The sequence below is a fragment of the Eublepharis macularius genome, chromosome 12 (genome assembly GCF_028583425.1).
Source record: "Eublepharis macularius isolate TG4126 chromosome 12, MPM_Emac_v1.0, whole genome shotgun sequence".
Lineage (NCBI taxonomy): Eukaryota > Metazoa > Chordata > Lepidosauria > Squamata > Eublepharidae > Eublepharis > Eublepharis macularius.
Window position 1 is genome coordinate 75,848,483 of NC_072801.1, and position 27,017 is coordinate 75,875,499.

The 27,017-nt window shown below is 42.8% G+C and overlaps 1 protein-coding gene and 2 gene segments (V, D, J or C); all 3 read left to right on the forward strand.

Annotated features, from left to right (window-relative positions):
• Positions 1-5,147, forward strand: part of LOC129338783 (Ig mu chain C region membrane-bound form-like) — a 37,154-nt gene extending 32,007 nt beyond the window's left edge. Inside the window, 2 exon segments of the C gene segment in view lie at positions 4,196-4,350; positions 4,768-5,147. Of these exon segments, the coding sequence occupies positions 4,196-4,350; positions 4,768-4,776 (164 nt within the window).
• LOC129339980 (uncharacterized) overlaps positions 1-27,017 on the forward strand; it is a 196,399-nt gene that overhangs the window by 118,853 nt on the left and 50,529 nt on the right. The gene's annotated exons all lie outside the window — the stretch shown is intronic.
• LOC129338784 (Ig mu chain C region membrane-bound form-like) lies at positions 20,379-26,665 on the forward strand. The segment is given in 4 exon segments: positions 20,379-20,739; positions 21,185-21,499; positions 22,511-22,680; positions 23,970-26,665. Coding segments are annotated over 4 exon segments (819 nt in total).

A 27,017-nucleotide genomic window follows, 5' to 3' on the forward strand; every position in this document is an offset into this window, starting at 1 on the left:
TGTTAGAACCATCTATGCCAACATTATTTTTTCCAAGACAAGCATGTTATTAAACCTTATCTTGAGAATTTGCAACACACTTTAAAATGACATATGAAATGACTGATGAGAGCTTGATTTTGTTAATGCACTGATGCACAAACTTACACACACACACACATATAAAACCACATTTCTCTCCACAGAGGTGATACATAAATGATCTAAATAAATAAGGATATATTTTATGCACATCAAAAGGCAGTTGTTTCCATTGAAGCACACCTAACACTGTCTTCAGATAAGCTGACCCAACTTGTCTTTGTCTGTCTTACAAACAAAGACAGCAGACGCCAGTTATTCAATAAACAAACCACTTCCTCATGGATTTATGACACACTGGCATTTGTCAAGTAACAAATGCAGGATATAACAACTGCAGTGGTGATGCCATCAAAGTGTTTATGGTGACATCTTGGTAGCTGGCGCACAAACGTTTAGATGCACATTGTACATGAACTCTAACTTAGAAATGTTTGGTTAAAACATTCAGTTTTGTTGCAAAGAACACTGTTGGTCTTTGCAACAAGAAGGGCTATGTCACTTACTACTAAAATTTGGACATTAATTTGGATGTTGAATTGTAGTATTAGCTTTTAAGGAAGGAGCATCCGCATGACTGAAAAAGCATTGCCCACTTCACACTCACACAGACGATTCATCTCGTTGGCCAAAGACATTCTCCATTGTCCCTATGGAGAAGATCACTCACTCTCAGACACAAAAAAAAGAAATGGAAAGTACTATCAACTGCTGCTCCAACTCTGCACCAACAGATCACCATATTCCAAAACATTCCTGCTTGCCCAGGAATTTCTTTGCTGTAGTCATGGCAACAGTGGTAATTCTACCACAATTAGACAGAAGACCCAGGATAAGTCTACTACTATTACTTCTTTTCTAGAAGCAGCCATGGGGGAAAAGATACGAGATGAGGTGCTTATTTGGAGACATGGTTCATCCATGCACCAGACTTCCTTCCTTCTTTTCCAATCCCACAGAGAGTCACGTTTGACTAGGACAAAACTTAGACAAGACATCCATTTTTTCCAAAGATGTTTAATAATGGTGTTTAAGAAAAGACCAGTAAGTAGGAAAGTGTCATGGTTGTCCCCATCCCTCCCCAGCAAAGCATTTTTCTCTTTGGGAGGGAAATGTCACCGATTAACCTCTCATCCCAGGCATTCGACCTTCTTTGCTTCTCTTTCCATACGCAAACATCTTTCTTCCTGTTCCCATATATAATTCAGAACCATTTCCATTCCTTCCTGTCAAGATCAACTCACAAAAGGAAGAGCAAAGTAACTGGGAGGAGTCAGTACACCCCCTTCCCCACCTCACCCTTAATAAGAACAACAACAACCGATTTATATACCACCCTTCAGGACAACTTAATGCCCACTCAGAGCAGTTTACAAAGTATGTTATTATTATAGCCACAACAAAACACTCTGTGAGGTGTGTGGGGCTAAGAGAGCTCCTAGAAGCTATGACTGACCCAAGGTCACCCAGATGGCTTCAAGTGGAAGAGTGGGGAATCACACTCGATTCTCCAAATTAGAGTCCTGAGCTCTTAACCAGTACACCAAACTGGCTTTCAGGGGATAGAAGGACCATGGGCAATACAGATCAGTATCAGATGGTTCTGAGGTGCTCCCCAATACAACCTCATGGGAGATGACCCAATTCAACCCTTATGCTCGAATCACTTTGGATTCAGAAAGGAATTTTAACCCAGGTTAGCTGGATCAGGAATACTGGCACAGTGACTGTCTTCTGTACTTGTTCTGATCCCATCATAAAGGATAATAGTAATAGATAAAATCCACAGAGTATTCACATAAGGAAAGACAGGGAAGTGTCACCAGCACACACACACAAACACACACAAATAGAACACATCAGTACCATGGAGTAGATCGAGTTCTGGACTGAAGAGAAACTCTGTTCAAACATGAACCCCACCTTCCCTCTAACTTCTCTACAGTTGTACCAGTAAATGATACACTAATTATAAGACACTCTTTAAGCTATACATTCAACCCTAAATAGCTAAATACTCCAAGAAGATAAACATCTGAATAATAAGAACAACATCTGATTTATATACCACCCTTCAGGACAACTTAATGCCCACTCAGAGTGGTTTACAAAGTATGCCATTATTATCTCCACAACAAAACACCCTGTGAGGTGGGTGGGGCTGAGAGAGCTCCAGAGAACTGTGACTAGCTCAAGATCACCCAGCTGGCTTCAAGCAGAGGAGTGGGGAATCAAACCCGGCTCTCCAGATTAGAGTCCCACGCTTTTAACCACTACACCAAACTGGCTGTATGTGGAGTTCAATTTGCGGGAAAACTTTTAAAAGAAATCTTCAAATGCAACATTGAAGAAACTCATAAACTTTGGGGAAGGCCCATGGCTCAGTGGAAGAGCCCCTTCTTTGCATGTCAACAGTCCTAGGCAAAGTTCCTGGCATCTCCAGATAAAGAATTTAAGTCAGCAGGGTAGAGCTGCTGCCAGTCAAAGTGGTCCACTGGTCCGCTTCAGTATATGAGTTTCATAGCTGTATGTTCAAAGACAACCACAAGTATGAGACATCTCTCTTATTACATCACTATTAAGCAGAAATCAAGTATCTGATCAAATGAGCTCTGTCTCACGACGGCTTATCTTGGAATACATTTCAGTCTTTTGAGGTATTACTGGATACCTGTTTAAGTTTGCTAGCACACCTATTCCCTCAGGAATTATTTCACCACCATTTCGCCACAATTATTTCACCACAACCATAAATTCTGTATTATAAATTGCTCTCAGCTTGAAAAAAGCCAATATAAAACCATCAAGCAGTTCCTTCTTCACAAATTTCCCAAGGACCATCTTCATCACAAGACAATTGTTGCAAAATTTCTATGAACTTTATGTAGTTAGAAGGGCACCATACCGGAAGGAGACATTCCTGGCTCCCTTTACCAAGCAGGCCTTACCACACACAATTCAAGCATGCTTTGCTTCCATTGGTATGAGCTCAACTCCTAGGTTGTTTTCATGTTGGATATATGTCAGTATTCTACTATACCAACACAACCAAAGATACCAACATGGATCCATTATGAGCTTCCTCATATTGCTGCTTGGTCTAATGTCATGGTGGAAAGGGCCGTTGAGTCATGACTGACTGATGATAACCCCTGCTGGGGTTTTCAAGGCAAGAGACTAACAGAGGTAGTTTGTCATTGCCTACCTCTGCAACCCTGGTCTTCCTTGGAGGTCTCCCATCCAATTGCTAACCAAGGTCAACCCTGCTTCACTTCCGAGATCTGATAAGATCGGGCTTGCCGGGACTATCCCGTTGAGGGTCCTTGGTCTAGTATCCCAACCATTATCTCCCTAATTACCCAATTCTCTTAATTTGTATTCTTCATCTGGATCCAATAGCAGAATTCGAGTCAACAGCAAACCGAACAATAATTCTTTGCCCAGAGAGAAAAAAATGATGGCTTTCCCCTTCTCTCTCAAGAAAATGGGGTATTGTTCTTCATCTGGACAACACTGAGAAATGCCTCCATCTGCCAAGATACCAATCCTACTCTCTGCTACTTGACTTCTCTTTCCCCTCCACGGTTACAGATTCCATTGGGGTAGTTAAGTTAAACTGTAGCTGCAAAAAGAACAGCCTTGTGGCACCTTAAAGATTTTTTGGGCACAGAAAGTGTCATGTGGTATATATACTTCCACTGACAGAGCTGTTGCTTCCTGCATCTGATGAAGCCGAGGGATTGGATCCAGCCACAATTCTTGTTACTACAGCTCCCATCTCATATGGCTTTTTACCATGCAGGTCTTCTGATCAACAGCAGTCCCTTTTTGAGCAATTAAAGGGCATCCCTTGTTCCTTTTACACCAGCAGAGAAGCTGGTTGGATCCAACCCAGTGACAGTTTGCGCTTGATACACCTGTGATTCTTTAAGTTACCACAAGATTTTTTCTTGTACTTACTGCTTGGCATAATCAAGACTTAACTGTTGTCTATCAAAAAATTCTTTCCCATTCCCTCCTCACTTTCCCTGCTTTTGTCCTCGCTGTGTTGCCATTTGTTGTGTTCTATGTCAACTACATTGATGCCTCTCCTTTTCTTTCTGAACTCCTAAAGAAATTGATTTCCATTTATCGTCCAAAGCTTACCTTGATGGGATTGTATTCATTGATGACGATGAAGGACTCCTAAACATCTCGTCAATCCTTTCCACGTTCATCATCCTCTTCCTTGTGAGCCTCTTCTACAGCGCCACCGTGACTGTCATCAAGGTAAAGTTGGTGGTATGGGAAGGATTTGAAAGGAAATTTCTAGAAGACAGTCTTACAAACTATGGTCCGGCCATCATTCCCTTCCAGAAGAGAGGAAAACTAAGAGCAAAATCTACATTCATTGCTAGTAGTCTTCACAGGATTGGCCCAAGGGTGGTCATGTTTTGTGGACCATTGTGTTATTCAAAGAAGGTACCACATCAGTAGTTCCAGCCCTCTGCTTTTGAAGGATATAGATAGGCCCAAAGCCATCATTTATATTGTGTAAAAAAGTTATCATGCCATTGGACGGCATCTTTCTTACCAGATGGTGATGGTGAGCCAGATGCCACAGAGATTGAAAGGGAATGGGTAGTTTTATAGTATGTATCCTCTACAGCAACACTAATTCTACTTTTATTTCCTCCTCAATTCCAGGTGAAATAGCGATGACAATGTTTTGCGGACAGTGGATTAGGTGGACTCCATACTTTCCCTCTCTTTCATCATACTAATCAGGAACTTACATCTCTCTTTTCATTTTTGTGAGAGGACTGACATGGGGGCAGGGCTTGCATTATTCTCTTGGTTTCTATCATAATCTTAAAGTTCAATATGTGTTAAACTAGATTTGTGGCCCACTTGTTTACATTTTAAAGCCATCTAACCGACGTGGTGCAATTTTGCCTTTGTTTTATCTGTTTCTGTGGTGGTCATATTTTATTCTAGCTTTTGTTGTATAAAGCCATGAAGAGTTCAGGTGCAATAGAGTTCAGGACCGTTGCAGAATCCATACCGACTAGAATGTTTGTCATTTTTACTTTGGTTGCATGTATAATATTACAATAAAGATGAATTCTTTATCAACTCTTTCTTATGAATTGTTACACTTACTTGTTGCTGGTAGTTCCTGTGCATAAGGTATCCCAAATTAATTTTGCAGCCAGGGACAAAAAGGGGTGTATGGTATTAGGACTCTGAAATTCTTGTAAAAAGAAGAAGTAAACACTAGTATAAATTTCATGATGAGATATGCCTTCCTCAGAGAGATGTCTTAATGTTATCAGCTTCATATCTACCACCCCTGTGGAGAAATAGTGGAGGAATTTGTCGTCAACACAAAATTTGTAAAAAAAATAGAAAAAGAGTTAATGGTGTGTTTATAATGCTGTATAAGTCCAGCTAAACAGAGAAAAGATATAAATGTGTCCCTGTTATATCCCTTATTCTAACGGGTACCCATGCGATATAATTGGCCTGCTTCTATGATTGGGCAAGAGCACCATTTTGAATGCTGAGCACTGAGCCAGGTGGGAGAAACTGAAGAAGTTTTATACAGACTTCTGCAGGTGATGTCAGAGTTTTGTGTGACCTTCTCTTTCAAGAAAAAACTATATTAAACAGTGGGATTTGTGTGGGCAACGGGCTGTGAGCAACTTTCTCCCTGAAAATATTTAGTCCATCTTCGCTCCCTGGTCTGTATGTTAATTTTGATCAGAATTTTGTGAGGAGTTCCACAATGACATGCAATGGCTGAAGAGATGTCCTGAATGACCGTTTGCCCATTGTTAACATATTTTTATGGTGCATACTCAATTCATGGAGGGAAATGGCCAGGACTTGATGTGTTGCCTAAGAAATAGATTCTGCTTGTATCCTCCACAACAGAGACTCCAACATCCTCTACAGTATCAAAGGCATGCTTCTCTAAATACAGAGGAGTTAGCTGTGTTAGTCTGTCATTGCAAAATAGTAAAGAATCCAGTAGTACCTTTAAGACTAATCAACTTTATTGTAGCATAAGCTCATTGACTCAGCCTTCTATCCTTTCGTGGTCAGTAAAGTGTAGATGACTGGGGAAGGCAATGGCAAACCACCCCGTAAAAAGTCTTCCAAGAATATGTCATGATGCAATATCCCCCCATGGGTCAGTAATGACTCAGTGCTTGCACAGGGGACTACCTTTACCTAAGCTTTTGAGAACCACAGCTCTCTTTGTCAGATCTGACAAAGAGAGGTGTGGTTCTCAAAAGCTTATGCTACAATAAAGTTGGTAAGTCTTAAAGGTACTACTGAACTCTACTATTTTTCTTATCTAAATACATCACTGTAAAGAAATTTTTCTGAGGATCTCACAGAGATATAATCCGGTTACTGTCACAAATGGGATTAAAGGACTATAGGAATAGTTAGATTGATGCACAGGGTTCACTACACAGAGAATAGCTGCCCGGAAATGATTTGGGTGTGGCTTCCATCACATTTAGATCTACCTCAAGCAAGTCCAACTATAGAGTATTCACTATATGAATACATTTAGTGATTATATTACAACTCAGCAACACTGTGAGGAAAGGAGGAAGGAAAGAAAGTTACGATGACTGTCAGATTTCTATCATAAAATGATAGAAATCTGTCAGAGTGACACGCAAACACAAATAATAATAATAACATTTGATTTGTATACTGCCTTTCAGGATAACTTCATGCCCCCTCAGAGCGGTTTACAAAGTATGTCATTATTATCCCCACAACAAAACACCCTGTGAGATGGGTGGGGCTGGGAGAGCTCCAGAGAACTGTGACTAGCCCAAAAACTAAGAATATATAATGGTATTTATTCAAGTTCACCTAAAATAACGTGGGCTTTTTCTGTCCTTCCCAATCCACCTCCAGACCAATGTAAGCTCCTTGGAGCAGGAACGTGCTGCTTTAGCACAGTGGTTAAGTGGTTCAGCTGTGAATCAGCACTCTACTGTTTCGAATCCCACTACTGCCATGAGCTCAGTAGGTGGCCTTGGGTAAGCCACTCCTCTCAGCCCAGCTCCCCAGCTGTATTGTGGGGATAATAATAACACTTACTTGTCCACCGTTCAGAGTGAGGCACTAATCTGTCTAGAAGAGCGGTATATATAAGCGAAATTATTGTACACTGTAACGCAACACGAATTTTAATGGGATATAGAGATAGACAGATATACATAGAGAGAGGGAGAGATGCATATAAGGATGCAGAAAGAGAAACAGAGAGCAGGTCTTCGTTCATGTATTAACAAGGTTTTTCTATACAACTATAAACAAGACAGACAGAGATGTATAGGGGATAGACAAACTTATGAATATAATGTGACTGAAAATTTATTTCTGTCATTTTGTGTCTCCTGTTGCTTCTGTCCCTTTTCCTTCTCCCACAGCACAAGCACAAGCTCCCTCCGTCTTTCCTCTGCTCTCCTGCTGTGGCTCTGATACGGAAGAACTCTCTGGAAGTGTGACCTTTGCCTGCCTGGCTACTGGCTATTCCCCAGGCAATGCAGAAATCACGTGGGAACCTAAAGATGCTACAAGAATAATGACATTCCCGGAAGTGCTCCCAAATGGAAGCAACATGTTTTTCACCCGTAGCAGTCAGTACACCGTTCCTTCCACGGACTTTAAAAAGAACACCTATACATGCATCGTGAAGCATGCTGGTATTACAAAGCCAGAGGGTGAACGGAAGCACATCGAAAGCAACCGTAAGGCATTTATCATGGGGTAAAAACCATGAATGGAAATTTGAAATATGCTGTACACTCAAAACAAACCCAGTTGTTCGGGAGAGGGGTTGATAAAAGGAGTTCCAAACATATTTAGGGGGGGAAGGCACTGTAAGATGGTTTCCCACATCATGGAATGATCTGAGCTGCCTTGAGCCTCAGAAGATAAGGTGGGGTACAAACATTTTAAACAAATGAAATAAAATCCCACAGAAAATGAGGGTGGCCCAAGAGCTGAGTCAAAAAGAAGGCGTCCATTTGAAATTTAATGAATGTTTACACTTTATGATTTATAATTTTGACATATCAATTTTGAGTGCAGAGAGCCGCTTTATGCCATTTAGAGTCTGCCTTTCTCACTGAGACTCAAGGCGGATTACATAGAGAGAGATTAGCACAATCAATATCAAGGCCACGTCAATAAACAATGCCATAGGATAAATAAATGCAAGTGATGCTTCAACTTGCCAGATCTGGCAAAATTACTTAAATCCAATGCTTCATAATCAGCAGTGTCTTGAATGATGCCAGAAAAATGAACTTGATTCAATAACAACTAGCTTAGATCGTTTCAATGGGGGGGGGGAGGTATGGGGGGCAAGGACTCCTGCTGGCTCTTATCCATGATAGCAAAATGGGACCTCTGGAGACAGAGGATTGTCATGTGCTAGAGAGCTCTCAGCAGGTGAGGGATGTTGGCTGTGGGGCCCTGCTTCTTGCCTTGCCTGTGGCATCTGAGTGGTTCTTGGAAACAAGATACTGGACCGAATTAACCAGGGTTAATTAACACAGCTTCTCAGAGCTCTCTCAGCCCCACTCATTCACAGGGATAATAATAACACACTTTGTAAACTGCGCTGAGTGGGCATTAAGTTGTCCTGAAGGACGGTATAGAAATTGAATGTTATCATCATCAGATGTTGGTATGGTTTGATCCAGCAGGGCTACTCATTTTATACTGGCATGTTGGACGGAAACAGTTATGTAGGGGGGAAATGTACTTGATACTGAGAGCCAAGCTACAAGTGAGAAATGACACTTGAATGGCAAGTAAACAGACTCATGTGTATTCCTCCCTGTTCACTTGCCATTCACTTGTGCTCCACTTGACCACATAGTGATCAAGTGGAGAGCAAGTGAATGGCAAGTGAACAGGGAAGAATACACACAAGTCTAATGTATTGTCGAAGGCTTTCACGGCCGGAGAACAATGGTTGTTGTGGGTTTTCCAGGCTGTATTGCCGTGGTCTTGGCATTGTAGTTCTTGACGTTTCGCCAGCAGCTGTGGCTGGCATCTTCAGAGGTGTAGCACCAAAAGACAGAGATCTCTCAGTGTCATGAGAGATGTTGTGGGTTTTCCGGGCTGTATTGCCGTGGTCTTGGCATTGTAGTTCTTGACGTTTCACCAGCAGCTGTGGCTGGCATCTTCAGAGGTGTAGCACCAAAAGACAGAGATCTCTCAGTGTCATGAGAGATGCAGTGTCATGCAAGAATGAACAGAGCATGGTTTCCAGTTCTGAAAAACACCAGGCTAACAAAAGACTCTATACCCAACAATAGCCCTGCAGAGAAGATTAGCACATCAAGCACCAATCCATATGCAAAAGAACCTCCTCAGGATACAGTGAAGCCTCCCGCCATTAGCATTCCACACCCTGGGAAACTCTTACAGGATGACTCAGCTCAACCCCACCCCTCCTGAGTAGATACAAATGACCTGCCAACATCTTTTCCACACTGTGACACTGAGAGATCTCTGTCTTTTGGTGCTACACCTCTGAAGATGCCAGCCACAGCTGCTGGTGAAACGTCAAGAACTACAATGCCAAGACCACGGCAATACAGCCCGGAAAACCCACAACAACCAACACACAAGTCTGTTCACTTGCCATTCAAGTGTCATTTGTCACTTGTAGCTTGGCCCTGATAGTACTATGCTCATACTGTGTAATCCGCCTTGAGTCTCAGTGAGAAATTCGGAGTATAAATGATATAAATAAATTTTAAAAATGCAGAATGTGGTAAAGGAATTGCATACCAACCACAGTCTTGTCTTACTCTGACCTACCCCACTATGCATAGTGGGGAGCAGATATTATGAATGTTTCATGGGGACAAGACGAGCCCACTCAAAACCCATAATACTCCCTATGGAGGCATATCCTTACTCCTGTATGCTTGTTCCCAAATATCAGCAAATTTCTCTTTTTTCCCACTCCTTTACTTCCAGATTGTGTTGAAAGAAAACCAAAGCCAATTCAGGTCCGACTTTTAACCCCTGACTGTGATGAGGAGAACGCAGAGGCCAATCTGGAGCTTGTATGTATTCTTTTGAGTTCTGGCCCTGCCCAAGCCAAAGTGGAATGGCTGCTCAATGGAGCTGTGGAGCAAACCAAGGGGAAGGTGACCCTCCGTGGAAAAGAAGGCGAGGGTTACTCCAGCTACATCAGACAAAACATCACCAAAAAAAGTTGGGACGAAGGGGACCGCTACACCTGTCGAGTGACTCATCCGCCAGGCTCTCAGAACATTGCAATGTACAACACCAGCAAATGCGAGGGTAAGCACTGGTAGGTGTAAAGAAAGAGGAGGACAGATCTTGGTCAAGAGGTGTGATTAGGATGGATATAAGCAATGTAATGGTTCTGTGAACTTGGGTTAGAAATTTAAGGCAAAATCAAAAATCCAAGGAAGGCAGACCTAGTGCAGGCAAGTGAGTGGGAGGGTAAATAACTTCAGATTCAAGGGTCCTTGACAGGCAAGGAAAAAGAGAAGCCAGGTAGAAAATAGTGCCAGGGGCATACACTCAATACAGAACAACCTGCAAAGGAGCTAGAAAGAGGAATGAATGGTCAGTCTACAAGTAGCCACTTCCCACAACCTTGTCCAAAGGCTTCTGGGAAATTGATGCCAATCAGGGCTGAGCAAGTTGAGAACCAGTTTGGTGTAGAGGTTAGTGCGGGACTACCGGGTTTGATTCCCCACTCCTCCACTTGAAGCCAGCTGGGTGACCTTGGGTCAGTCACAGCTTCTAGCTCTCTCAGCCCCACAGGGTGTTTTGTTGTAGGTGTAACAACAACATACTTTATAAACTGCACTGAGTGGGTGTTAAGTCATCCTGAAGGGCAGTATAAAAATTGAATGTTGTTGTTGATGTTGTTATCTCATCTGCATTTAAGAGAAAGTAGCATGGGAGAGCTGAAGGGTAATTTGAGACTATTATTATCAAGACTTTTATCCTTTAAGAACATTTTCATTACATTTTTCTCAACTACAAGGCATACAACCCAATCTCTGCAGATTTACTGAAAAGTACATCCGGATGAGATTAATGACTCCGGTGTGGCATAGTGGTTAGAGTGCTGGATTAGCGTGGTATAGCGGTTAGAGGATCTTGGACCCAGGTTCAAATTCCCATTCTGCCATGGAAGCTCACTGCGTGACCTTGGGCCAGTCACACACTCTTTGCCTAACCTATCTCATAGAGTTGTTGCCAAGATAACACGGAAAAAAGGAGAATGTTGAGATCCACATTAGAGGGGAAAGGAGATACAAATAAATAAATAAATAATCAATCTTATTCCAAGTAAGGATGCATAGATATATGACAACAGTTTTTTGAATGCTAAGAAGTCTGATTATTTAAGCCATAATTGAAGTTTTCTTCTCTCTCATTATGTTTTCCAGGCTGTTATAAATCAATACAAAAGCCAACCATCTCCATCACAAAACCATCCTACGGAGATCTGGTTGAAGGGACAGCCAGTGTCACATGCCTTGTGGAGGGCTCCTTCCTTGAAAAGATCCAAATAACCTGGAATGTAAATGGCAGGGCTAGCACTGAGCCTCAAACAAATGACATTGGCCGTCCGAATGCAATAAGTCGCCGCCACTCGGTATCACTAGAACAATGGAAAAGGGGCACCACATTTCAGTGCAAAGTGACCACCACGTGCTTTGGAGAAATCAGCAAAGATATCACAATCAAACAGGACACACGTGAGTACAGACTCCTGGCTTTGATTCTACTAGAAGGATACTCTCCTAACGAAGTCTTTCTAGCTTTCTGTCAAAGTTTTGTCTAGCTCTTCCTCCAACTTGATCAGCACTCATAATTCCAACTTAAGGTAATAATGATCTCAACTTGACCCTTGTATTTTAGATGTACAAACTAGCAAGCCTGTAATCAGGATCTCCCAAGCCTACCGTGAATTATCTTCCATCAGCACCATAGCCCAGATTCTTATGTGTGATGTGAGTGACTTTTCCCCAATGGAAATAAGCATCTCATGGAAGAAGAACGGCATGCCACTTGCCAAAGCACTGTATGACAATGGGCCTGTACTGCCATCTGGGAATGCCTACACCACTTACAGCATCTTGAAGATTGGCAGGGATGGTGAAAGAAAATGGGGTGGCAAATACACCTGTGTGGTCCATCATTCCTCCTCTCTTGAGCCAGTCTCTGTCAATGAACCAGTATCTTCTGGTAAGTGAACCTTCCAAGGGGGGCATTACCTAGAGATCAATTAGATCATTTGCATGAATTATCCCCTCTCAGCCAGTCTTTCATTTATGATGGCCCTGTCATTTCCTTCACCAGTCTTTGACCAAATTACTTTGGCTTTAGGAAGAATGTTCTGGAAACTGATGCAAGATGTAATGTTTGTTTATTCTTTCCTGGTTGAAAGTTCTTCAGTACCAATCAAAAGACTGGGAACAAGGGTTCTTGCGTGATGTTTCCATCATGCCGAACCACACTGAGAATGTAGACACTGATGCAGCAAAATAAGATGGCAATGCATTGCGCAAGTAATGGCACATGCCAGATGAGAATAGAGGAGACACAAAAAAGGACAGGGAAGCATCAATGTGGAGCCATCCTATAGTCTTCAGCTGGAGCAAAGAATCTCACATATCTCAGTCTCACACTGATGAAATGTAGTGACCACAAAACGTAAGTATTAACGGGAAACAACAAATACCAGCTATAGGATGCTGGTTAGATTGGGTCAAGCTACACGCGACGAATGACACTTGAACGGCAAGTGAACAGACTCACATGTATTCCTCACTGTTCACTTGTGCTCCACTTGATCACTATGTTCAAGTGTCATTCGTCGCTTGAAGCTTGGTTGATCACTATGTTCAAGTGTCATTCATCGCTTGAAGCTTGGCCCATTCAGACTCCGTCTGAAGTTTTGTCCCTCCCCTTATGTCCCCATGCACCAATTCATGCCTTCTGGTTTCCACACTCTAGTTTTTCCCTGCTGAAGGTGGCCCATTTGGCATCAACTAGAACCCGTTCCTTTTCTAGATGGGCCGCTATTTGGTGGATGGACTCTCTGAGGAGATGAGGGGGCACCATCTTTAGAAGTTTTTAGGTGTTGTACAGCTATTTTATTTGCAGAGATTTTTAATGTGGTTTAAGCTACAAATATATTCTTTGGGAGGTGGTACATAGGGTTTTCCTAAACTTAACTGCATGTTTTTTTTGTTTAATTTTTTGGATTTTTAAATTCCCTTAAGCTACAAGAAAAGGGTATGGTCTAAATTATTTTAATCAGTACAGTAATAAATAATGTAACTAACTTGGATGAGGGCAAATAGCAACCATCATTTGCAAGCACTAATTGGTTTGGGCTGCCCAGTACCTATCAAATAGCTAATTAAAGATTGCAAGTTACACACAATTTGAGAAGCAATTCCACTGAAAAGAGGATGAAAATAAAAACTATGTTTTACCTAGGCCTCTCAGAGGAATTGTATATTGCCTCTCTCCTCTCAGATCACGAGCTTCGGATCATAGAAAAAGCAGCCAGATTTTGTGCACCTGCTAGAGCCCAGCCTACTAGAGTGCTATATTAATCTACTGGATTATATTTTCTCATTTTAATACAATTTATGTTATTTTTTATGTATTGTAACTGGTATTGTATTTATTTCTGATCTGGTCTTTGGACATAAGAAATCATTCATTCCACTTAGACCTCACGAAGCCTCAACCCAGATACAAGAGGCTTGAAGAGCTCCCTGCCAGGACAAATCCACGCAGGCAAAATACATATTGCTCCAATTTGGGTTCTGATTTACACATGCGAAACAGCCATCAAAACCAAACACCACAGACAGAACTTTAATATCACTTCACCTCACTTTGAGGCTGCACAGTATGTTCTGTTGGAGGCTCACCAGAATCCAAACCTAACCTCTGCTTGACAAATGTAAATGCATCACTCACTCATCTTCAGGAGAACATGTGAATGCACTCCACTGAAAAGCACAAAGAGTGCCCTTGTTCTCTGAACTTGGCCTACAGATAGAATAAGCAGGGAATGTTCTTTGTGATTCATAATTCCACCTTCATTGCCCAGAAGACTCACTTCTGTATAAGATACTGCTGGGTACATTAACTGGTGCTTGATCTCCATTAGGGCATGTTCCAAATTCAGTTTTATCAGCTTCTTTTACCAATTGCATGGCATGGATTCATTCCTTCTACTAGCCACAAAGGAAAGACACACATGGCCCTCATCTGCTGTTTACCTTGTTTGGCTCATGAAGAACATCTTCATTCCTTTTGCTAATGCACCTGAGGGATTCCTTGGCTTGATCCAGGTAATTTAGTATCTTCCCAGCCACCTTCTGCTGCTACTCTTTTTCCTTGTCATTTTGCTGTCCCTAACTGCATTTTCTTCACAGATTTACCCAAACCTCAAGCCCCCAGTGTTGAACTCCTGCAGATGGTAGACCAAAAGAAGAAAATTGTGACATTGAAATGTATTGCATCTGACTACTGGCCTGAAAAAGTTGCTATCAATTGGAAGAGTAGTCCACAAAGTAAGAATGTAATGTTCACAGAACAAAAAATGGCAAATGGAACATACACGGCCAGTAGCCAACTCAATATCACCTTTTCTCAGTGGCAAGAAGCGGACAGCAAAGCTTGCGAGGTGGTGCATAAGGAATCGAATACAAAGATTGTCAGGAAAATCTCCAGAAAAGGTGAAGTGGGACAACGTATTCACAGCCACACACCATACAGTCAGAATCTCTGCAGCACACTTCCCAGTTAGATCAGATAGCACTCTTTCAAAATTAAGCAAGCTGGTAAAGATAGAACTAGTAAGGTGTCTGCTGTTAGCCTTGGCATAGCCTTCCTGAAACTATGCAAGTCTAGGTCTGGTCTGTACCTGGACTGGAGACATCCTTGGAAATCTATGCTTTCATTTCCATGATAAAAGGAAGGCAAGATAGAAATGGAAGGGATGAATCAATGAATCAGTGAATAGGAGCAAATCAGTCTTCTGAGTTAGAATGTCGGGAAATAGATTAGGAGGCAAAAACAAGACATCCTATGGCCTGAGGAGTGAATAACAAATGAAGTTAACATGGTGCAAACAGATATCAAGAAAAGGAAGGAAGGACTCTGATTGAGAAAGCAAAAAGATTCACCTTCCCAAAATGTACAAGGATCATGATTATGACTAGCTTTATTCTAAACTCCCAAGAACTATTTAGAGAAATCTTACATTCACCATAATCTCATGAAATAAGCTTGGATGAAAGAATATATTTTTCTTTCTTCCTTTCTTCAGACTGGATTATGCCCGCACCCCTCACTCTGAGGCTCAGCACTGAACCGCACTGCCCCAGCCTAGGCCTGAGTGATAGCAACAGTATCACTTTACTCTGTTCCGTCCATGGCTATCTAGAGGACATCCAAATCACCTGGGAAACTGGTGGGAAGGTTCAAAAGAGCCTGAAGATGAAACACCCTCAGGGTAAAGGGGACCAATTCTATACCACCAGCAACCTAACTGTGCCTCTTGAAGAGTGGAACAAGTTACAGGAATATACCTGCCGGGTGTCTCAACCTGAAACAAATATCACCCAGACAAGCAACATCAGCAAATGCACAGGTGAATCCATTTTAGATTCTCTTGCTCTCTTTTTCATGGATCTTTTCACAGTCGATAAAATATATTTATGCTTTCCCTATGCTATGCTGCTGTCTCACGTGCGTACTTGATTCCTATTTAAAGCTAAGACTTACTGTCCCAGTCTGTGCTCTGTGCTTAGTCATAGGTGTAAAGTTTACAGCCCACACATCTGAGAATTTAACAAAAGAAGGCATAATACTTTGGAAGATGGTCATCATTTCCACCATCACTCTTGAAAAACAGTTGGCATTGTCAAACTCTCAAATAATAACAATAACAACAAACAACAACTGTGCTTATATACCACTCTTCTAGACAGATTAGTGCCTCACCCAGAGCGGTGAACAAGTTAGTGTTATTATTATCCCCACAATACAGCTGGGGAGCTGGGGCTGAGAGGAGTGGCTTGCCCAAAGCCACTTACTAAGCTCATGGCAATAGTGGGATTCGAACCAGTAGAGTGCTGATTCACAGCAGAACCACATAACCACTGTTGTGCAGCAGTTCTCAAACTGTGGTGGAGATAAGGCTCTAGCTACTCCCATCCTACATTTCCCTTTCCATTCTCTCTCTAGTTCTCCATTTCTTCTTCTCTTCCCCACCCCCAACAAATGCTTATCTCTGCCCATTGTAAAATACTATTGTCTTTTTTTTTGCTTTCCAGCATGTAAAGACAGCATCCCACCCCCCAGCCTCTACCTCTTGAAGCCATCACTCGAGCGACTACTCTTCCAAAAGAAAGCTGTCTTGACCTGCCTAGTGGTAGGGTATGAGCTAGACCATAGCATACTCACGTGGATGGTGGGTGGTGTTAACCACAGTGGAAATAGGACAACTGGGGGGATCAGAAATCATGAAAATAAGACCCAGAGTTTAGAAAGTCAGTTGGCCGTCTCCAGAGAAGACTGGAATTCTGGAAGCCAAGTCCAATGCATACTTTCTCATCCCTGCTCACTTTTCCCAAAGAAGAATGCAACAATCCAAAACATTCAAGGTGAGAGAAGATTTAAGAAGTATATAAGTGGTAACCAATAGCTTTATCATAGTGTGCCACTGGAAGTATTATTCTGTCTACCAACAAAAACTTGGTGGGGGGAGCCTTCCAAGTCGATATCTGAGCGATGTTTCTTATGTAAAGTGAAGACTTTACATAGTGAGATGCCCTATCCTGCATCACCACATTTCAAAAGAAAAATACTAGGATCTCTCTCCAGATGCTAAGATGATCCATTTCTATTTCTGCCCCCTTCCCTACAGATTCCAAAACAACTAAAGCTCCCTCTCTCTCCTGGGTCAACTCACCATCAACACAACGTATGCAACCTACTTCCCAAGCTGTCGCTTGGGTGGCTTGTATGGCCTCTGGGTTCTTCCCAGCAGAAATACTGTTCAGGTGGAAGAAGAACGACAGCAGCGTTGATGTGTCTGAGTACATCACCGGGCATCCAGCGGCCGAGGATGAGAAGTCCACCTTTACCACTCAAAGCATCCTGAGAATTCCAGCCTCTGAATGGGAAAGCAGAACTCTGTATACATGCATGGTGGGGCACGAATCCTCCCCTGACATGCGCAACATCAGTCGGGTTTTGTACGGTAAGTCTGGGATCTGGAAGAACAGGATGGAACTCAAAGTTGCAAACCACAAATTATCGTCTAAGCTGTAGCTAAAGATGAATCATTGGATCCTGCTGCTCTGATACAAATCCATTAAAGTTGATACACACACAAACTTCTTTCACTTGGCAATCTTATCAATTCTTGGATTAACGCTGAAGTTCCTGTATTTAAAAATACTGTGTTTTAGGTGGCCTCAGTCTGTGTTTTAGGAACACTCTGTCTGTGGTGTTCGGGCAGGGATGGCAATTCACGGTTGCAAGTCATCATTTGAAAATGCATCCATCAAGTGATGGATTGTTAATTCATCCTTTACTTAAAAGCAAATCACTAGAACTTAAAGCCATTGAAGTCAGCGGAATCAGGCATTTTAATGTATGAAGTCAAAAGCATTATTTACTTCCACATAAGCCTCACATATGAAAATGCCCTTTAATTTCACATATATATTACAGTGTCAGAAATGTGACATTGCCTTATCTGTGGTTTGGGTTATCCTCTTAAGCTCACAGAAAATACTATATCCGGCAGAAACAATTTGTGTTGTTCATCCAAAAGGTCAACCATTTCATTTCAGATATTCTGGAACCAGCTTCCCCTCAAGTTATGGCATTGCACACCTCTGAGGAAGAGGGAAGACATAACCTTATTTGCTTTGCCACTGGTTTCCATCCAAAAACCATAGACATCCAGTGGAGTGTCCCAGGAACAGATCTCAGCTGTAGTGCTGATTCTTCAGCTCTGGTGGCTCTTGGTGATGGGAAGTATCAGAAGAGCTGCAATTTGGCACTCACTGAAGAAGAATGGAGAAAACCCAAGACATATACGTGCACCGTCAATCATAGCTCAACCAACACATTGATTAAGAAGGTCTTGCATTCTTCTGGTAAGTCAAAATATGAAGGCAAATGGCATACAAAATGTGTAAATGGACAAAAGCCAAGATTAATACAGGGGAAACTTCTTGGTATCTAAAGAGTGTCATTCCCTTACCACTAACTGGACACAATCATTCTTCATATACCTTATAAGGCTATTAGAGCTCCTAAGCAAGATGGCATGGCATACAGGTTGCTGAGTAGGGATAAAGACTAGACATGGGCTCCCCATGAACCACCCAATCTTCCGTTCGCAATCCGGCAGTTCGTGAGCGCCCATGGCCAATGAACCACCGTCGGTTAGAGGTGTGGTTCGGTGCATTCTTCTGCGGTTCGTGAAGCCAGACAGTCAGGCACATTCAATCAATTCCCTTGGAAATGGAGCCGGGGGAATGTTTGAACTCTGTCTGCACTCCTTCTGTCGCCCTGGAAACTCGAATGGAAGCCCAGTTTACCTTGATTGGCAGGTCTTGCTTCCAACCATGGAGCTGCAAAGTGGTTACAACCTGGGAGAAGACACCCGGGGGAGGGAGGGGGGAGGGAGTGTTCTGTAGCCATGGGCACTCCAATTTCATCTCTGCAAACCCTGATAGGCAGCTCTGATGGCCAACCACAGACTTCCTGTGTTGCTCAATGGGACCTCAGCTTATAAAAAGCAGTGGGCTCCCAGGCTGGGTTTCACTTTCAGCGAGCAGTGGAGTGTGACAGAGCTGTTGCTTGCTACTTGCTAGCCTTTGGGGAGAGAGAGAGAGTTTAATTGGAGCTTGAATCCCTACTGCAATCTTGACCGAACTTGGGTAATGGCTGGAGGAGAGCTTGTTAAACACTCCCTGGGAATATGGGCTCTCCAATTCCTACAGGGACCGTTCTGATGCCCACAAACCTCAAACCAGTTCAGCAACAGGAAAAGTTCATTGCGGTTCGCTAGTTCAGGTTCATTATCGGCACCGAACCACGAACCGCTGGTTCGTTCAATTTTTTCGGTTCGTGCCCATGTCTAATAAAGACATAAATAAATAGGGCTTGTGATTGTCTGCTGGTGAGCAAGATGGTTGGAATGATATTGATTGAGTATAGTTGTGCATAAAATGGATGGAGGAAATTAACTGATTCATTACTAGACTATTTTCACATGTCTTTAAAATGCCTGAATACTCATGGAAGGCTGCCAGCTTCCTCATGAGACTTTTGATACCATCCCTGATGATGGCACCTTTGTGGCTGCCTGCCTCCAATTTGTAAACAGATGGCGTCAAAAATCACACGAGGAAGCCAGCTATTTTAAAGATGGGTGAAGACAGCCCTAGTGTTGCAGTAGATATTTTAAAGATGTAGTGGACATATGATTAAACACAGATGAATGCTCGGAGGAGGACACTCACTTGCTCTGGCAATGGACCCAGTTTCAACTCAGATGAAGGTGGCAAACTGATCAGTTGGTTAGGAGAAGGTAGGATCATTGGTAGATGGGGCTGAACTCATATCACACCATGGAGTTGTGTCAGCTTCCCCCACTCTTCACGTCTATCAATCAAAACTGGGGGTTATTTTCATTTTCTACAATAGGGGTAGAAAAAAACAAGCAGGGAGGTAGTTGTTGCCTTCTCTCTTCTTTCATCCTCATTTTAACATATACCTCTTAAACTTCCTTGGTGTAAGTCTCATTGCATATTTCAACACAAAGTATATTGTGTCTTTAACCAGGGCTTTTTTTCAGCTGGAACACAGTGGAACGGAGTTCCGGCACCTCTTGAAAATGGTCACATGGCTGGTGGCCCTGCCCCCTGATCTCCAGACAGAGGGGAGTTTAGATTGCCCTCCACGCTGGTGCACGGAGGGCAATCTAAACTCCCCTCTGTCTGGAGATCAGGGGGCGGGGCCACCGGCCATGTGACCATTTTTGCCAAGGGTGATTTAAACTTTTAAAAAATCCCCCCTTGTTCCAGCTGACCCAACGTGACATCATTGTGTGGTCCTGAGTTCCACCACTGAGTTCCACCACCTCTTTTCCCGGAAAAAGCCCTGTTTTTAACCATTATGAAAGATGAATGAAGTAACTGGTGGAAAGTTCATCTCAAATTATTTCATACCTGTGATGGTTTATTTTTGAAGGAATGGTCTCAACTCCTATCAACACAACAGTTATATCCATGCAACCCCCGCCCTTCGAAGACCTCTTTATAAACAAAAGTGCAGCTCTGATATGTACGGCACCTCTTGCTGATACAATGATGAATTGGACAGTCAGTTGGATTATGGATGGAAAACCTGCCAACACACAAGCTGTGACCACGAAAGTCTTGAATACATCCACCAACACTTCCTGCCTCTATAGTCAGTTGTTGGTGAACCTGACTGAATGGAAAGCCACCGTAAAGTTCACCTGTACCATTTACAGTGGATTAGGAGAAGCTAAACAGCTCTACGAGCGAAGGAACGGTGAGAATTTATGGCAAGGGTGGGTGGACACTGAGGATATCAAGTATGACAGGCGATGACAGGATAGAGTAGGAATATAACAAAGTTACTAGCGGTAACTTGAACAACAGGCTCACCTAATCAGCCCTCTTTGTTGCAAACCGAATTGGATGCTACTGAGCATAATGGCTTCTGATCAACCCTAAAGCCTGACTAAAGGAATGGAGCCACTGGTTGTAGGGCACAAGTATATGAACGCTTACCCCTCTCCTTATGGCACTTTAATTCACAAGGAATTATAGGAATTATAGTTGGGGATGAAAAATCCTATTAAAGATCTTTATCCCATATCCCTCATAGTTGCCTGGGTTTCCTGGGAAGGAATGACGGCTTTAGGCAATATAAATCTGTAGTACTGATTAGACTTTTTGTTCCCATAATCATGTGTATGCACTTTCTAACACAGGCACCATGAAGCACCCCAAAGTCTACCTCCAGCACCAGTCCTCCAAAGAAGACCTAAATGTAAACTTGCTCTGTATAGCCACAGATTTCTACCCCGGAGAAGTTTTTGTACAATGGCAGAAGGAGAACACAGAGATGTCACTGAAGGGCCACGAGCCCCATGACTTGAAATGTGACCACGAAAGAGAAAGATGCACTTTCCTGAGCATTCTCGAGGTCCCCAGAAACCAATGGACGATGGGAGCTTCCTACACCTGCCTTGTAGCTCATGTCTCCTCTGCAAACTTCATAGTTAGAAGAGTCAGTTCTCATTCTGGTAAACACCTTAGCGGTGCCATTTGAAAATATCACCAGACAAAAAAGATGGTCTCTTTTCCTTGGCTTCTTTCTCCAACTTCATTGTTTGGCCCATAATTGCTCTTTTCCATCCATCAATGGAGTGCATCCTCTCCTTTACATTATATATCATTGTGTATGTATACTGCAACTTTATATTAAACTAATACTCCAAGGGATATTTCTCTTGTTCTTCTTGCACTAGGCTTAACTCACACTATCAGACACTCTTGGGGTGCTATGGATCTTGACCAGGTGAATGGAGCTTCCATTTTCAAAATGTGAACAATAGTTACTGGGGGAGGGAACAAAGAGCAGGGAGGAGGCTATAGCATTCATATCATGGTAGCGGGTGACCCAGAAACATGATCAGCAACTGTGCAAAAGAGGATGCCAAATCATTTGGGCCTTTGTTCTGATTCAGTAGGGCCAGGGCTTTTTTTTATGGGAAAAGAGGTGGTGGAACTCAGTGGGTTGCCAGCAAAGGAGGCAACTCTTGGTGGGAAGTAGTGCCCCTGGTACCACATGTGCAAAGTGCACACATGCTCCCAGGACCGCACAATGACATCACTTTGGGTCAGCTGGAACAAGGGGGAAGTTTTTTAAAGTTTAAATTGCCCTCAGCGAAAATGGTCACATGACTGGTGCCCCCACCCCGTTCTCCAGACAGAGGGGAGTTTAGATTGCCCTCCATGCCGAACGGCGCGGAGGGCAATCTAAACTCCCCTCTGTCTGGAGAGGGAGCAGTGTGGAGAGCAATCTAAACTTCCCTCTGTCTGGAGAGCAGGGGGCAGGGCCACCAGCCATGTGACCATTTTCAAGAGGTGCCGGAACTCCATTGCACCATGTTCCAGCTGAAAAAAAGCCCTGAGTAGGACTATTCTTACGTCCCATCAACCTCTTTCCCCACCTGCCCCAATTCTCCCTGTCCTTATTTTTCTTGCAACTCTTCTCCATGGAATGATCTTTTCCATCTCGCTTCATTCTGCAGATTCCTGGGACTGGGCCGTCACAAGTACTGAAGTTTGTGTCATCTGCAATGAAACAGAAGATGACTACAGTGAACTAATTGAGATGGATGGTGCCTGGAACAGGGTCTCTACTTACCTGATCCTGTTTCTTCTTGCACTCTTCTATGGGGGCCTTGTCACTTTCTTCAAGGTAAAAAGGGGAAAAGGGTTTAGACTCCAGTCACAGCAGCACCAAACATATTTGGAAAATGCTTTCTTTTAATGACTCACCCATCAATTCGTTCTGAATTTTCTATCTTTTTGGCATTTGCTCATCAATCAAATGCAAGCACAATCCTTATTATTAATAATTAATAATATCCTTATTAGTTTGCAAGGGAACCAACAGGCAGTCTCCTGATCTCATGAACTTCTATGTAAGCAATGCTTGAAAATAAGCACCCAGACTGGTTTTCAAAGCATCCTAACAGAAGTAGTCTACAACATTCCTAAGAAAGATATTCTGATTCACACATTATATTATGAGGTGGTGGAGGAGAGTGCCCTCAAGTCACAGCTGACTTAAGGTGACCCTAGTGGGGTTTTCATGGCAAAAGACTAACAGAGGAGGTTTGTCATTGCTTGCCTCTGCATAGCAACCCTGGTCTTCTTTAGAGGTCTCCCATCTAATTACTAACCAAGGCTGGCTCTGCTTAGCTTTTGAGATCTGATGAGATCAGGCTCACCTAGGCTATCCAGATCAGGGCATATTAAGAGGTATATACCTAAAACTATTTAAGTGTACACCTGCACAGGTACCTGCAAAGGTAATTTGCGCACAAAGTGAGACAAATTTGTGCTTGTAAATATGTGTATTGTAAGATGAGCTCGAGTTCCAGCTACGGGTACATTCAGAATAAAAAATGGGCTTACCACCAGGGCTTTTTTTCAATGGGAACGTAGTGGAATGGAGTTCCAGCACCTCTTGAAAATAGTCACATGGCCGGTGGCCCCGCCCCCCGATCTTCAGACAGAGGGGAGTTTAGATTGCCCTCCACGCAGCAGCACGGAGGGCAATCTAAACTCCCCTCTGTCTGGAGATCAGGGGGTGGGGCCACCGGCCATGTGACCATTTTTGCCAAGGGCGATTTAAACTTTTAAAAATGCCCCACTTGTTCCAGCTGACCCAAAGTGACGTCATTGTGCAGTCCTGAGTTCCACCACCTCTTTTCCCAGAAAAAAAGCCCTGCTTACCGCTATGCAATATTTGAAAAGAGCCTCCATTCTTAAATTCTTCCTAATGTTAGTTGTTTCTATCTACTTACCTACTTCTCTGTGTACTGCCTGTCTATTACAAGAGCAGAAGAATACTCAACAAATCAATGGGCCATATCAGTTTGCTCCATCTACAGCTAACCAGATGCCCCACTCCACATCACTGAGATGATATAGAGCGATTATTTAATCCCTTTCTCCTTCCCACCCCTTCTGTTTTTCTAGGTGAAATAGGCATCATGGTCTACTTGCAATGAAGTATGAGCCAAGCTTTCCTCTGCATTATAAACCTCTCAGAGTTACTCCATTCTAATATTATCTACTACAACTTTCAGTGCCTGTGCAATACGACGAAGTATTCAAGATGGAAAGCATTAACTTGAGTGTTGTTTAATCCTTTGGCAACTTTTGCAATCATTTATGTACATGATTTTGCTTCGTATGCAGAAGACAGTCCGCTAACCACTGAAGAAGACAACATTAAATTATCTTGCAGTGAAAGCAGAAATATCGAACTGCAGATGTGAATAGTGAAGAGCAAGCCTGCCAGATCCAGAGAAGAAAGTGTGGTACACAAAACACCTATAAGTGAAAGATTCCTCTGTACATCCAAAGGCTTGAGGGGAAATCAGAAAATTGGTATAAACCACTCCAGCAAACAGTTGACAAGCTCAAAAGTCTGGACTAAATTTCTGTTGAATCTAGTTATGAACTGTATATTTGAAAAACCCTTAATCCCTCTGCAGCAGCAGCAATATTGGAAGGTCCTGAAAAGATGATGTGTTGAAATATTTTGACAAGAGTAGCATAGAAAGCCTGGGGAAAAAATGATGCCTTCAAACTCACGGATAACATTTGATTTCGATTTAAATAACATTTGATTTATATACTGCCTGTCAGGACAACTTAACACCCACTCAGAGTGGTTTACAAAGTGTGTTATTATTATCCTCACGACAATCACCTTGTGAGGTGGGCAGGGCTGAGAGAGCTCTGGATGAGCTGGTCAGATGGGGAATCAAACCTGGCTCTCCAGATTAGAGTCCTGCCACTTTTAACCACTACACCAAGTTGGCTCAGGCAGCAAGAAAGTGCAGCTGCTGTGAACATAAGAAAAGCCCATAAGACCAGTAGTCTATTTATCCCAGCATTCTGTCTCATGCAGTGGCCAATTGGTTACTCGGACAGCCAACAAGGAGGCATAGGAACCAAGGCTTTCCCCTAATGTTGTCTCCTGGCACTGGTATGTGAGAGGTTTATGGCTTCTGGAAGTTCCCTTCAGTCCCCATGACTAGTGGCTGATAGACATGGGTTTGCCCATTTCTCCCTGAACTCTTTGGTCTGCACTTCTCCCTCACCTGCAGTAGCAAACATGACTCAATGTTTCCTCACCTGGGGGCGGGGGAAGGCTGTGCTGAAAACTGCTGAGAAAACTGACACAACAAAAGGGAAAATGGAACCGTACGTATAAAAAGAGTCCACCTAGGGATAGGTACCCTCCTGACCAGCAGGCAGGGTGTGAACTTAGCTGAAAGGTGGTCAAGCGTCCATTGTTCTATCACCTCAGGCCCCTCTTGAGCACCAACCCTTCTCAAGCCCTGTTGATTTTGGCTGGATAAAGTCAAGCAGGGGCTAGTCTGTCTACATGAGACATCTGACACGTGAAGAACATGTGTCGGGAGATGCAATGTTAGCTGGGAAGGGAAGTTTTAAAAGACAAAGCCGGTGGCAGGCCAAAGGCTTTGCTATACACTGGAGCTGTGTGAAGGAGCTGTGAAATGACAGAAGAGACATTTCAGCCCATTATAACCGCTCCAAGTCCAAGCCTGGCTCTGGAAGGCAGCTCCATCCCATTTCCATTCCTCGCTGCCCTCTGGTTGCAATCCCAAACAGTTTTAAACTGGAGAGGTGAAATTGACAGAGCCTTTAGGGAGGCGAAGGTGAAATTAACAAACACTTTGAGGAGTGATCTCCGCCAGCTCTGTCTTTTTAAATTATGCTTCCTGGATAACATTGCGTCTCCCTACACTTGAACATGCACTGAGGCGTCTCATGTGCAGAGACTTTCAGAATCAAATTAGAGAGAGATTAAAAATGCTCTTTCCTTCCTGGACTGGACCCTGTCCGCCTGCATCATGATGCATGACACTGGTTCTCATTGCTCTGTGCTGTGCTGAATTACGTTTCAAAGTTGCACTGTTTCTATTTTCAAGACGTGTGTTAAAACTTTATAGTATCCTATTAGCATTACAGTGTGCTCTCTTGCTGCTTTTTGGTTCAGTACAGAATGACTGTTCTTATAAAAATTTCAATAGCCACAAAGATGTGGTGCTTGTTCAGTGACCAAGGAACTTGGGCGTATTTGTCCTGATGTAGCGCATCTGAGCATTCAGGTTAATTGTTTAATTGTATTGTACATAGCACAGACCTTTTATAACATGAATGTTGATCACACTGCATTCAGACTGTTATCCTGCCCTGCTTGTTGTCATACCATTTTTACTATGTATAAACAGCAGGATTTGAGCCCAATGGCTCTTTAGAGACCAAGATTTTCAGGGAATAAACTACTGAAAGTCAAAGCTCCCTTCTTCTGATACTCTCAAAAGCTAATACCCTGAAAATCTTGTTGGTCTCTAAGATGCCACTGGACTCAAATCTTGCTGATTTACTGCAGACCAACATGGCTACCTACTTGAAATTATGTATAACCATATTAAACTTGGACTTAGTTGCTTTCTATTTGGCTGTATTGATTGAATCTATGAACCGCTTGGATGCATTCTTTAATTTGTCGGTTTTATTCTGCGCTCCCATTCAATCTGATATCCTTGTATCCCTCTTGCCCTCCATTACATTACTTTTGACTCCATTTTGATGAAACTGCTGCTGCTGCTCAATAAAGCCTTTTTTGCTTCTTATATGGTATCATTGTCCAATGTGAGGTGTTGCTTTTCAGCCATCAGAACTTAAGACTCTCACCTTAAGTGACATACCACTCATTAGAAAAGAGCAAGAGTCCAGTAGCATCTATAAGACTAACAAAATTTGTGGTAGGGTATGAGCTTTCATGAGTCCCAGCTCACTTCCTCAGATAGTATAAATACTACTTTTTAGTATTTATTTTAGGGTTGCCAGCTCTGGGTTGAGAAATTTCTGGAAATTTGGTGGTGGAACCACCGGAGGTTGGGGTTTGGGGAGGGAAGGGACCTCGGTGGGGTATAATGCCATAGAGTTCTCCCTCCAAAGCAACCATTTTCTCCAGGGAAATTG